At 33.4% G+C, this 13,988-nt stretch overlaps 2 protein-coding genes across 2 annotated transcripts; both read right to left on the minus strand.

The window, feature by feature from the left end:
• Positions 1–411: 411 nt before the first annotated feature.
• Positions 412–2,278, minus strand: LOC139781056 (uncharacterized). The gene is made up of 6 exons (XM_071719870.1): positions 1,962–2,278; positions 1,525–1,641; positions 1,346–1,436; positions 915–1,060; positions 590–722; positions 412–502 (listed from the first exon to the last, which is right to left on the minus strand). The coding sequence occupies exons 1-6, from the start codon at positions 2,204–2,206 to the stop codon at positions 452–454; spliced, it is 783 nt and encodes a 260-aa protein (XP_071575971.1). The 5' UTR covers positions 2,207–2,278; the 3' UTR covers positions 412–451.
• Positions 2,279–2,846: 568 nt separating this feature from the next.
• Positions 2,847–3,814, minus strand: LOC139781046 (uncharacterized). Its single transcript, XM_071719856.1, has 2 exons — positions 3,573–3,814; positions 2,847–3,279 (listed from the first exon to the last, which is right to left on the minus strand). Exons 1-2 carry the CDS (start codon positions 3,812–3,814, stop codon positions 2,847–2,849), a joined length of 675 nt encoding a protein of 224 aa, XP_071575957.1.
• Between the last annotated feature and the right edge of the window lie 10,174 nt (positions 3,815–13,988).

Genomic DNA, 13,988 nt, shown 5'->3' on the forward strand with positions numbered 1-13,988 from the left:
TAACTCCACCGTCGTACCAACAAAAAACTTAAATTTAAAGTCTTAAAAATATTTATGCTAATAATAATTATATTTATCTAAAAGTAATATGTTTCGACAAATATATTTCTAACAGAGATAATCAAGTTTAAACGCAATGCAATGTTAATTAAATTTCTAACACGATTTTATTTTAAAGTATAATAATATGTGATTTGCTCCAATATGCATTATGAATATGTGATATGCATCAACGTCTTTGATTGAATAATTTTATGTGTGAAATTTTATACCTCTGTAATTACATTTGATATGTTTCATGTTTTATAAACAATATTTTCAATAAATCTGTTTACTCAAAATTATATACATCTCAATTTTAAACAAAATATGAAATAAATATATCAAGAATTTCTAATTAATTATGCATATTGTTTACATTGTAATATAATTAGATTTTATTTTTGGTTTATTATTGTATAGAATACATAACAGTAAAGTAAGATACCGAAGCCTTCACCAGCTATAAAGAATGATATTGTTGAGTATATGTTCATTTATATTACGTTACATCAAATATATTGTATCACGTGATATATGATTTTCTTACCGTCGCAAAACACTCTAACGATCCAATAAATAATCCACCAATACCCAAAGTAAAATTTTTGGCGCCTCTTTGCAACAGAAAAAGGATCATTCTTTGTATTTGTAAGGGAGCTAGATACCATTGAACGCTGTACCTGTGAAATTGAATTTCGTTAAATTAAAAAAAAGTAATTTAAAAAAGAAAAGAAAATACATAAATAACATTCAGTATACATATATTTGTATATGTACGTTTTACAAATATGTAAAGTGCTTGTTTACTTTCGAGATAGATAAAGTGCACATAAATATATGTGTATGTGTATAATAATAAAAAAGTCTTTTACGCAGTAACGAATACGTGATTAGTGTGATCTATAATATCTTGCCCAACATAGTTAGCAATGAACATGTATAAAATGGTCGACGTTACGAATACAACGGAAAATACAAATTCCTTGATGTTATCTTCAGATGCACTAATCTGAAAAATCTAATTTGCGAATTTCGCAGACATATCGAGTTATTTGCATTTATGTTGTATTAAATTGCTTCAGTCTACTCACAAATGCTAAGCTATATAAATAATAGAATATGCTAATTCTAAGTTGTTTAAATAATAAAAATTTTGAGTGATATTTGTAAAAGATAATTTATACGCGACATATTTTAATCAGAAGCATCAGGCAAGAAACACGTTGTTTGTTAGCACTAAATGATAAATTATGAAATATCATATCGTTTAAATGTAGAGAGTTTATAGAATACTAATACATACTCGGAATAGATTGAGGCTCAAAGAAAGCACTCCAATTGCTATTAAGCAGAATAACATTATCTCAAATTTGGATATCAATATTTCACACAATCTTCAAACATAAATAAATATTATTGTATGATATACATATTGTATATTATGTAGATTATGTATTGTATATATGTTATATAGATACTAACTTCATAGCTTGCCGATGAATATCGATGACACATATTATTCCTTTAAATATCAAAATTTTTTTCTCTGAGGTAATATTTTGTAGCACACTGATTCTCATTATGCGTTCAATACGATAACTATAAAAAATATTATTATTTAATTAAGACGCTTATATTATAAGCATCTAAAATTACATCAATTTAATATGACCAGAATCCTTGGTCGAAACGCGGTGACGATTTGTCACGACGATTATAATCGTTGCCACGATTATAATCATTGCCAGTATATAGTCAATTAAAAATTCTTAATTGTATAAAAAATATGTTTATTTAGGTACTATTAGTTTATCTTTTGCCTTCTAAAAATAAATTTTATTTTTAGATTTATCCAAAATAATTACACAATTTTGTTTATAATTAGAATTTTTGTAGCTTTCTCTATATTTGTTTTATACCTTGAAATCCTAAACATTCCGCAAGTATGTTGGAAATATGCTACGACCATTGTACCTACCGCTACTATCGCGGTACATCCTATGCAAACAGCTGCACATATATGCAAAACGTTTAAATAAAAATGTTTTTCTTGATCGATGAAATATTCCGTTGTAATAATAAAATCACGAGATTGAGATATGTTTCTCGATAAAATGACATCAAGGATTACCAACCAAAATTGAGCAGCAATAAATGTAAACATACCACAAACGGCAAACACTACAAAAAGTTAGAAAGGAATTGTTTGTAACAAATTTCTGCGTATAAAAATATCCAAATTATCTTTTATGTTATGGAAAAATAGCTTTGTCCGCCAGTGATTAAACAGCAATTATTAATTTATTACTCGACTAACTGGCCCATATGTACAAAGTATGCACTACGTTTCGGCTCAAGATTCGAGCCCTTTCAAGTGCGGTCCAAAACGGGATACAGTAGAATATAATGCAATGTATAAAAAGAAATAAAAATAAAACATAGAATAATCCAATTACAAACGTTAAATTATGAGCAATACCTATATCATCAAAATGACTCGTCGTCACCTAATTAATAAACATTCCTGCGTTCACGAGCATGTTCCAGCATGGCCATAAATGACAGCTGTGGAGAATTTTACGTGTAGCAACAATATGTGAGGAGAGAAAGCGAAGATCGATAAAGACTTACGTGTTTCGTAATTTCAAAAGTTAGCGTGTGACAGATTCTCTGTTGCGGCATGTTACTTGTATGCGAGTGCTTCGGAGACTGAGCAGACAAAGAAGGAATTAAGGTGTACCGGAAAGTTAAAGGTGGAAAAATAAACAATTAAACGGACATAATGACACTGTCATATACCGTGTTTAAGTTCTCGGTGTCTTTTTTAGATTAATTGTGTTATTGTGTTTCTTTATAAAGAACATTTCAGCGATCTCTCTCATTTTCAAATTACGTTCTTTATGCAGGATTTTCGGATCTGACCACTTGAAATTATGGTCGTTCTGTATCCAATGCTTACTCACAACAGAGAAGTTGCTGTCATGTTTCTTGGTGTCATTAAAATGTTCCTTAACTCTCGTCTCAAGATGTCTCTTCGTCTGCCCAATGTAGGAAGCATCGCAGTTCTCGCAATCAATTTTATAAACTACATTCGTTTCTTTCTCTGTCGCAAGTCTGTCCTTGCCCCTCCTGATGACAGCACTGAGTTTTTTCGGTATCTTATATACCACGCCGAAACCGACCCTCTCCAGAGTACCACGTATCCCCTCGCTTAAGCCTTTTACGTATAGGGGATTGCTACGCAATTGCGTACATCAAATGTGCTATCACGTTCAGCGTTGTTAGTGTTCGTGTCAATTCTATTTTTTAATTGTCTCAATCTATTGTTGATATGTTTGTTGACCAACTTAATCGGGAAGCTATTATTGATAAGGATATCCTTGACAATACTAATGTTAGCGTGATGGAAACGCTCATCTGACAACAGAATAGCATGATCTACTAAATTATTTATACTATTGATTTTATATTTGAGTGGATGGTTAGAAAAGTAGTTAATGTATCTCCCCGAGAAAGTTGGTTTCCTGTACCAATCAGTGATTAATTTATCACCATCCCTAATTACAATGGTATCCAGAAATGGCAACGAATTGTCAGCTTCAATTTCGTAGGTGAAATGCAACCGCGGATGATAACTATTGAACGCTTCCAGTAGGGCATTTATAGCCACTTTCGGCACTATGGTGAAAACGTCGTCTACATAGCGGTGGAAGATCCGAACATCGAATTCCAACAAACTCAAACAATGAGTCTCTAGATCCTCCATGACCATGTCAGCCAATATCGGAGAGAGGGGAGATCCCATGGGACTCCCGTGGATCTGCTCATAGAATTGGCTATCGAAGCAGAAGCTAGTGGACTGTAAAATCAACTCAATGGCATGGAGGAACTGAGGTAAACTAAGCTCAGTATGCTGTGAAATATAATGCCATCTTTTTCTCACCGCCTCATATACCACAAATCATTCGGAATGTTGGTGAACAATGCTGTGACATCAAGAGACACAAGGACTTCGTCCGAACTAATCCTCACGCTCGCAATCCTTTTTACGAACGACCAACCATCCTTTACATGAGATCGTGGTTTGGGGATCGAGTTATGCAAGATCTCATGTATAAAGCTCGCGATATTGTAAAGGGGACTGCCTATGGCTGATACGATGACACGCATAGGAAACCCAGTTTTATGTATCTTTGGCAAGTCGTAACAACGAGGCCGTTCGTACAATAAAGTCGCTTGAAAATTTGATAATCAAAAATTTGATAATTCCGGTACACCTTGATTCCTTCTTTGTCTGCTCAGTCTCCGAAGTACTCGCATACAAGTAACATGCCGCAACAGAGAATCTGTCACACGCTAACTTTAGTAACTTTTGAAATTACGAAACACGTAAGTCTTTATCGATCTTCGCTTTCTCTCCTCACATATTGTTGCTACACGTAAAATTCTCCACAGCTGTCATTTATGGCCATGCTGGAACATGCTCGTGTACGCAGGAATGTTTATTAATTAGGTGAAGACGAGTCATTTTGATGATATAGGTATTGCTCATAATTTAACGTTTGTAATTGGATTATTCTATGTTTTATTTTTATTTATTTTTTATACATTGCATTATATTCTACTGTATCCCGTTTTAGACCACACTTGAAAAGGGCTCGAATCTTGAGCCGAAACGTAGTGCATACTTTGTACATATGGGCCAGTTAGTCGAGTAATAAATTAATAATTGCCTTTTATGTTATGTGTGTGAGGTAAAAAGTGTATATAGCGATGTAATATTAAAATATATTTCTAGATTTAAGGAGAAATATACACGTATACACCTAGAAACGAAAAAAAAGGTAATTTTCGGGAATTTTTTCAGGGAAACTATTGGAATTATTGGGTCGGAGTTTTTTGTAGTTAAAAATATACACTTTCAAAAATTTTTTAAATTTTTTTTATTAAAAAATGTTGCCAATTCACGGAGTACTGGAGTCGTCTACGTAAAAAAATGTTCCAAAACGGTACCCAGCCCCAGTCAGAAATGATTAGTTGATTCGACGTCGAATCAATGTCGAAAACCGAATGTCGAATCAATGTCGAAATTCTGGTCGATTCGACGTCGAAAGCGTATAAAATATCAACGACTGTTCAACTATCATTTCGACGTCGTTTCAACGTCGAAGTAAGGTCGAAATTTGATTAAAATAAAATACTTTATTTTATACTTTCTTAAGGTAAAAAATACTAAAAAATGAGGAGTGCAAACAATCTTGTTTTTCATCATTTTAATTTATTAAGTAGTAAAAACTTAGTTATATTATTACCATTGCACACACATTTGTGTTTCACATTGTGTTTCATTGAACTAAACTATTATATACTATTTATAGATCAAAAAATAAATCTCTCATATACTATATATATATTATATATATAGTGACAAAATAAAATTCCAATTGCACACAGAATACATGTATAACTTATACTCTATTTAGGCATAAATCGATATACCCGGATCGACGACAAATTCATGTCAATACAAGATCCACCCAGTGTTAAGTATAAATTTTTTGCAGAAATCGGTAACCCCTTCCCCGATTCTCGCCAAAGTAAATGCCAACCTTCCTTTAATGATATTCTATATAAGATTACATGTATAACTTTACATTTTTTTTAGACATAAATCAGTAACTCCTTTAAAGATTGACACCAAATTCAATACCAACCTTCCTTTAATGATAATCTATCCATCAAAAAATTCAACTCAATATCACAAAATGTACGGAAATTAGAACAAACACGGAGATTTGTTAAAACAGAAATCGGTAACCCCTTCACCAATCATCACCAAATTCAATATCAACCTTCCTTTAATGACACTCTATCCATAAAAACAAATTTCAGCTTGATATCACAAAATTTACGGAAATTAGAGCAATCACGGAGATTTGTTAAGATAGAAATCGATAACCTCTTTTGGAGACTTTAGAGACTTTAGAGAAAAAATGGGACTCTATATAAGCTATCAAATGACATCTTATTTATTACTCTACGATTATTAGTTTCGAAGATATAAACGTTCAAAATGTGACATGTTTTTGTTGCATCTGTGCTCCTGGATTTACCTCCTACTTACTGTCGACAAAGACGTAGTTCTACGTCAAAAGTGTAGCACAAGGCGAACCTGTACGCGGACACTTTGCCAGTCAGCACTCACATTTTTAACTCTCCTGAACTCAATTTTGCGAATTTCTCAAAAAACCAAACTGGGAAATATTCTTAACAAACGAGACACGTGATTCTGATATTCACGTGCATGCGACGTTATACTTGAGTATATTGTGATTCAATCCCGGTGATATTAAACATTGATTGCCATATACGGTAAAACTTATTATCAGCTTCTGATTAATTACAACTTAATCGAATTACCGATTCATGTTTTTACCGAGTTTAAGGACAAAGTGCTATATTACTTATGTGATTTGCCTTATTGCTGAAGTTACTGTGTCAATTAAGATTGAAAGTGAGTTACATTCCATTTGTAGAAACTCGCACAACAGAATAATTTAGTTTAATCCTCTAACATAATAAAAGATAGTTATTATTCTTTCGTTTACGTATAATATATATTCTCCACTACTTAATATAGAAATATTAGTTCTTGATTAAAAGATAATTGACACATTCCTTCATATTGATTATTCTTTGTATATTATTATTAATATTTGTGTTTACTTTGAGTTATGCAAGATTTGTGTAACATGAATGTTCCTTTCTCAGAGATGGTTTAATTCTGGAATGCATTTGATTGCTTCAATATTTCGAGAAATACGCATAATTGATATCTGCATTCTTCTGATAATTTCTATCATTTCCATAAGCGCTTGCAATATTGAAATCTCAACTGGAAAGGATTATTCATTACTAATCCTCCATTTTCTTCTTTGTATTTTATACAGCTTATTCTTTTGTACAAAACCTTATTATACTACTTATATAACTATTGTGAGACCACCTTAGTATTGAGTAAGATTGAACGTGACAATACACAATCTCTTTAACTTAAACCACGTGAGTAAATGTGTCGTTTCCTATCCAAATTCTAGAGCCCTGGCTCCTGCGCGAGCTAGTACTTAACAGAAGCATGTCCAAGTTTCTACTTGCTCACTTAAAAACTATGAGGAAGCAATGTGCAAGTTTCTACAAATCCTCCTTTTTTTATGGATAGAGTATCATTAAAGATAGATTGGTGTTGAATTTGGCAATGATCGGTGAAGGGGTTACCAATTTTTGCCTAAAAAGTGTAAAAGTCATACATGTAATCTTATATATAAGGTATCATTAAAGGGAGGTTGTTTTGAATTTGGCGAAGATTAGTGAAAGGGTTACCGATTTCTGCCTTAAAAATGTATAAGGTAGACCGAGGCAAATCGGATTACTAATTAGAACGATAAAATAGCTCGTTTAAAATAAAACACTAACGAAAATTGTCTTAAAACTTAGATTAATCCGATTCGCCTCAATCTACCCTAAGTTATTGGATGGATAAATTTTGAAATATTGGACTATTTCTAATTTTTATATTCTTCAGTCTTTTTTACCCTTATTTCATATATAATTCTTTAAGATTTGGTTGATTACTTCTTGAGTAAAAGGCATTTAAAATTTTGAAAAATGTAATATAAAGAAAGAACCTTTTTACCGATTATCGCCAAATTTAATACCAACCTTTTTTTAATGATACTCTATATAAAATTACATGTATAACTAATACATGTAACTTTTTAAGCAAAAATCGGTAACTCCTTCACCGATCCTCGCCAAATTCAATGAAATTTCTTAAATAATACTTTATCCATCAAATAACTTACACATTTTTTAAGCAGAAATCGTTACACATTTTTTGAACAGAAATTGGTAACCCTTTCACCTCGCAAAATTCAAAACAACCTTCTTTTAATAATACTCTATATAAAATTACATGTACATCTTATACACTTTTTAAGCAGAAATCGATAATCCCTTTACCGATTATCGTCAAATTCAATACCAACCTTTCTTAAATGATACTCTATTGATTAAAAAAAAATTTAACCCGATATCTCAATATTTGCGGAAATTAGAGCAACCACGGACATTTCTAAAAAATTCAAAAATTTTTTTTAAAAGAACCCCTTTACCAATCATCGCCAAATTCAATACCTTCCTTAAATGATACTCTATCAATTAAAAAAAAATTCAGCCCGATATCTCAATATTTGCGAAAGAGCAACCACGGACATTTCTAAAAAAATTCAAAATTTTTTTTAAAAAGAACCCCTTTATCGATCATCGCCAAATTCAATACCAACCTTCCTTGAATGATACTCTATCGATTAAAAAAAATACAGCCCAATATCTCAATATTTGCGAAAGTTAGAGCAACCACGGACATTTCTAAAAAAATTCAAAATTTTTTAAAAAAAGAACCCCTTTACCGATCATCGCCAAATTCAATACCAACCTTCCTTGAATGATACTCTATCGATTAAAAAAAAAACAGCCCGATATCTCAATATTTGCGGAAGTTAGAGCAACCACAAACATCAAATCCGCACATACACACACACACACACACACACACACACACACACACACACATACGGACATTTTTTTTAATGCGATATTTTGATGTTTTAAAACACTCTGAACATATTAGCATCAAAAACTCAAAAAACAATCTTTTCTTTGGTTTCTTCTACCCCTATTTTATATATAATTCTTTTAAATTTGGTTGACTAGACCAAACTTTATACGCAATTAAATGTTTATATACGAAATTTCCGAAAACAAAGCTTCCTCTACGAGGAAGCAAAAATTGTATTTTGAGGTAAATATATATAGGGGAGACCGGGGCAAACTTGACACAATTTTTTCAAAAGCAATTTTCAACAATTAATTCAAATTTTCAAGCAAATTCAATGGTAGGGGAGACCGGGGCTAAACAGTCCGTTTTTTTTCGGTGCCGATTTTTAACAACAAAATAAATAATTGTAGTTAAATGTGGTATACCACAGTCCGTGCCAGTTCTGAGCTGAGCGTTGAATGGCGGCCGAAGAGGACGACCACGACGGCTCGCGCCGCCACGGAAGCCTCGCAGCAAGAAAGATCCGCGGGAGGCCAAGGCACGGGACCGAGCTCGGATCCCCGGGACCGGCGCGAGAACGCCGATCGGTTCATCTCGCCCAGGCCCGGCACGTCAGCCAAACCCGCTTCCCGACCAAGCCCGACACGCCCCGCTCCTCAGAGCCAATCCTTATTCCGAAGTTACGGATCCAATTTGCCGACTTCCCTTACCTACATTAGTCTATCGACTATACCACTGTAAAGAGTGAACCTTTAGCTACAAAATTTATATAGGAAATTTTTGTCTACGTCGCTTTGTTTAACCGGTATAGAGCAAAAACGACAACGGTGGAAAAATTGAAATCTCAAAAAAATGCCGGGGTATAACAGTCTGCACTGCATTTTCAATATATATACGTACATCTAATTCTAAAAAATAATAGGATACATGCAATAATTGTTTTTTAAGAGAAAAATATAAAAAATTATTTAAAATTTTTATGCGAAACATTATTAAAAAATAGTTACGAGGGTTCCTCTTTCCGCAGAAGTCACTCGCCCGACTTGTTTCACTCCTCGACGTCCGATGACTCTATTCGGTGTCTGAACGGTTGTAATTCCCGTCTCATCCATATTCCATATGCAGTGAGCCCGAAAATGCCTTGGAAATGCACCCGGACTGCTTACTGACCGATTAGCCCCAAACACAAGTTTCAGGTTTGATCGCCCACGAAATATTAGACATCAACGATAATGAAAAAACTACACTGGATTCGTGTTCAGCATGCATTACTCTTTATAATCACGTATTTCGAGATTTGGAGAGCAAATATTATTGCAGATATTACAAAATTTCCACGCGCAGAAAATGTAACTTTCACCTTTCGAAAACACGTTTGCCCTCGTAAAAATCATAACACGGCAGGTAACCCGCCGAAACTCCGTTGGTCACATGGGTACTATAAGCAGCGTTTACAATGTTAATAGCAAGTTCGCACAATATACAGGTTCCGAGATATTTGATTAGACGTATTTACCCCGTAGACGTTTTAGCCCCGGTCTCCCCTACACATTTAAAGAGTGTTCCTTTAGGTACAAAATTGCTTAAGAAAGTTTTGCTGTACGATTAGTTTTGCCCCCAGGAAAGGAAAAGTGACGCAAAGACAAATTTTCAAATTGAAAAATGCCGGGGCAAACTCGACACTTTGCCTGATCGACACAATTTAGAACTTATTTTTTATTGTCGGAAACTAAAAATACATCATTTATCGTGTATTTAGAAAGTACAAAAATTCGGAATTAAGTAAAACAATCACTGGAAATAATGAGAACAAAAATTGTTGAACTTTCAATTATTTTCATTTAAACTCATGTCTGAAAAACAATTTATGCAAGTAAATTCGCAATCGAACGTGCGCACACATTTGTCATGAGCCATATGGCTGCATGACAAGTATCGTTTGTTATTGAGAGCCAATAAAACGACTTGGTGTCGACTTTGCCCCGAACGTCGTTTTTTACTTTTGTCACTCCAAAACATAAAAAATTTTAAAATATGCAAGAACTATTATCGGATTTGTATAGAGCATCAAACTTTCCATCAAAATTACTTACATATAGGTTCGCAAGAGTAAAGCTCGATGAAAGAGTAGAAATTTTTTAGAGATCAGAAAAATTACTTTTCACTATCAAAAACGCTTATGTCGCGCTAAAAATTACACCATAACTCAGAATGTCACTAAATTCCATTGATAATACTGGCACATAAAGACGCATTTACAGTAGAAAAGGCAAGTTTCTACGATAGATTTAAATTGGCAACAAACCTAGTGTCAAGTTTGCTCCGGTGTCGAGTTTGCCCCAGTCTCCCCTATTATGGATAATAATAAAATTTAAAAAATGAGAAAATAAGAAATATAAATAAAAAACACATAAAAAACGAGGACCGCCGATTGGAATCGGCAGGGGTGGTGGAGGGCCTTTAGAATAGTCCATTTTTACCAAATAAAATTTTATTTAACGGTATAATAGAAAATGTGAAAAATTATATATATGTGTTGTATGTCGGTGAAGTTGGCACATCATTTTCCAGCAGATCAAAAATAAAAGAGAGTTCTTGTCGCATGCAGTCGAGTTCTATAGTTCCTGATACTTTTTAGTAATAGTTCTGGTGATTTTACTCAAAAAACAGTCGATCGAAAAAATGATCTGCTAGCTTCCCGTAGCAGATCATTTTCTAGCAGATAAAAAATAAAAGAGAGTTCTTCTCGCATACAGTCTTAGTTTTATAGTTCCTGATACTTTTTAGCGATAGTTCTGGTAATTTTGCCAAAAAAATCCATTGAAAAAATTATCTACTAGTTTTCCATAGCATAGAGTGAGATGGCGACGAAATCTCGGAGTTCCGGTTAAAACTTTTTTCCAATAGTTCTGAACACACTGAAGCATTTTCTAAAAAGTTCCGATACTAGCAATGTTACATGATTTTTTTATAAATTAATACCGCCCCAAAGCCGAGTACTTAAAGAGAATAGAGTAATATGCTGTATGAAATGTCGGAGTACCGGTATATTTAAAATATTTTTTTAATAGTTCTGAGCATACTGAAGCACTTTCTGAAGAGTTGCCGACACTAGCTATATTGCAAGATATATTTATAAATTTATATCGCCCAAGCGTCGCGTAGGGGAGACCGGGGCAAACTCGACACGATTTTTTCAAAGGCAATTTTCAACAATTAATTAAAATTTTCAAGCAAATTTAATGGTACACATTTAAAGAGTGTTCCTTCAGATACAAAATTGCTTCAGGAAATTTTGCTGTACGTCGCTTAGTTTTGCCCCCAGGAAAGGAAAAGTGACGCGAAGACAAATTTTCAAATTTAAAAATACCGGGGCAAACTCGACACTTTGCCTGATCGATATAATTTGATCTGGAACTTATTTTTTATTGTCTGAAACTAAACATACATTGTTTATCGAGTATTTAGAAAGTACAAAAATTCGGAATTAAGTAAAACAATCATTGGAAATAATGAAAACAAAAATTGTTGAACATTCAATTATTTTCATCTAAATAACTCATGTCTGAAAAACAATTTATGCAAGTAAATTCGCGATTAGACGTGCGCACACATTTGTCATGGGCCATATAGCTGCATGATAAGCATCGTTTGTTATTGGGAGCCGATAAAACAGCGTGGTGTCGACTTTGCCCCGAACGTCGTTTTTCACTTTTGTTACTCCAAAAATATAAAAATTTTGAAAATATGCAAGAACTATTATCGGATTTGTATAGAGCATCAAATTTTCCATCAAAATTACTTACATATAGGTTCGCAAGAGTAAAGCTTGATGAAAGAGTAGAAATTTTCGAGCGATCAGAAAAATTACTTTTTACTATCAAAAACGCTTATGTCGCGCTAAAAATTACACCATAACTCAGAATGTCACCAAATTCCGTTGATAATACTGGCACATAAAGACGCATTTACAGTAGGAAAGGCAAGTTTCTACGATAGATTTAAATTGGCAGAAAGCCTAGTGTCAAGTTTGCCCCGGTCTCCCCTACTTATTGTTAGAGAGAATAGAGTGATATGCTGTACGAAATGTCAGAGTTCCGGTTTACGTAAAATATTTCTTGAATAGTTCTGAGTATACTAAAGCATTTTCTAAAGAATTCCCAACACTAGCAATGTTGTATGATTTTTTAATAAATTTATATCGTCCGAGCGCCGCGTACTTAGAGAGAATAGAATGATATGCTGTGTAGAATCTCGGAGTTCCGGTTTATGTAAAATATTTTTCGAACAGTTCTGAACATACTGGAACATTTTCTAAAAAGTTTCCGGCACCAGCAATATTGTATGATTTTTTAATAAATTAATACCGCCCGAAAGCCGAGTACTTAGAGAGAATAGAGTGATATGCTATACGAATTGTCAGAGTTCTGGTTTATCATATTAATGTTCTTCAGCTTGAGAAGTAAATCAAAGTGACGTATTATTAATTAAAAGAAAGTAATACGCGGCGATTTAAATTTATTAAAAATTTATACAACATTGTTAGTGCGGGGAACTTTTTAGAAAATGCATAAATATGTTCAGAACTATTCGAAAAATATTTTAGATAAACCGGAACTCCAACATTTCGCACAGTATATCACTTTATTCTCTCTAAGAGTACTCGGCTTTCGGGCGGTATTAATTTATAAAAAAAATCATACAATATTGCTGGTGCCGGGAACTTTTTAGAAAATCCTTTAGTATGTTCAGAACTATTCGAAAAATATTTTACATAAACCGGAACTCCGAGATTCTACACAGCATATCACTCAATTCTCTCTAAGTACGCGACGTTCGGACGATATAAATTTATTAAAAAATCATACAACATTGCTAGTGTCGAGAACTCTTTAGAGTTTAGAAAATGCTTCAGTATGTTCAGAACTATTCGAAAAATATTTTACATAAACCAGAACTCTGACATCTCATACAGCATATCACTCTATTCTCTCTAAGTACGCGACGCTCGGGCGATATAAATTTATTAAAAAATCATACAACATTGCTAGTGTCGGGAACTCTTTAGAAAATGGTTATGTTCAGAACTATTCGAAAAATGTTTTATATATAAACCGGAACTCCGAGATTTCGTTGGCATCTCACTCTATGCTATGGAAAACTAGCAGATATATAATTTTTTCTAAGGATTTTTTTTGGCAAAATTACCAGAACTATCGCTAAAAAGTATCAGGAACTATAGAACTTGACAGTTTGCGAAAATAAGAGCCTCCGCACAGGACTCTCGTATGATAGCGTAGCGTACCGTAACGTGGATCAACGCACAAGA

The sequence above is a fragment of the Temnothorax nylanderi genome, unplaced genomic scaffold, assembly GCF_030848795.1.
Source record: "Temnothorax nylanderi isolate EJ_2023f unplaced genomic scaffold, tnyl_v1.0 TNYL_tig0313_pilon, whole genome shotgun sequence".
In the NCBI taxonomy this organism is placed as follows: domain Eukaryota; kingdom Metazoa; phylum Arthropoda; class Insecta; order Hymenoptera; family Formicidae; genus Temnothorax; species Temnothorax nylanderi.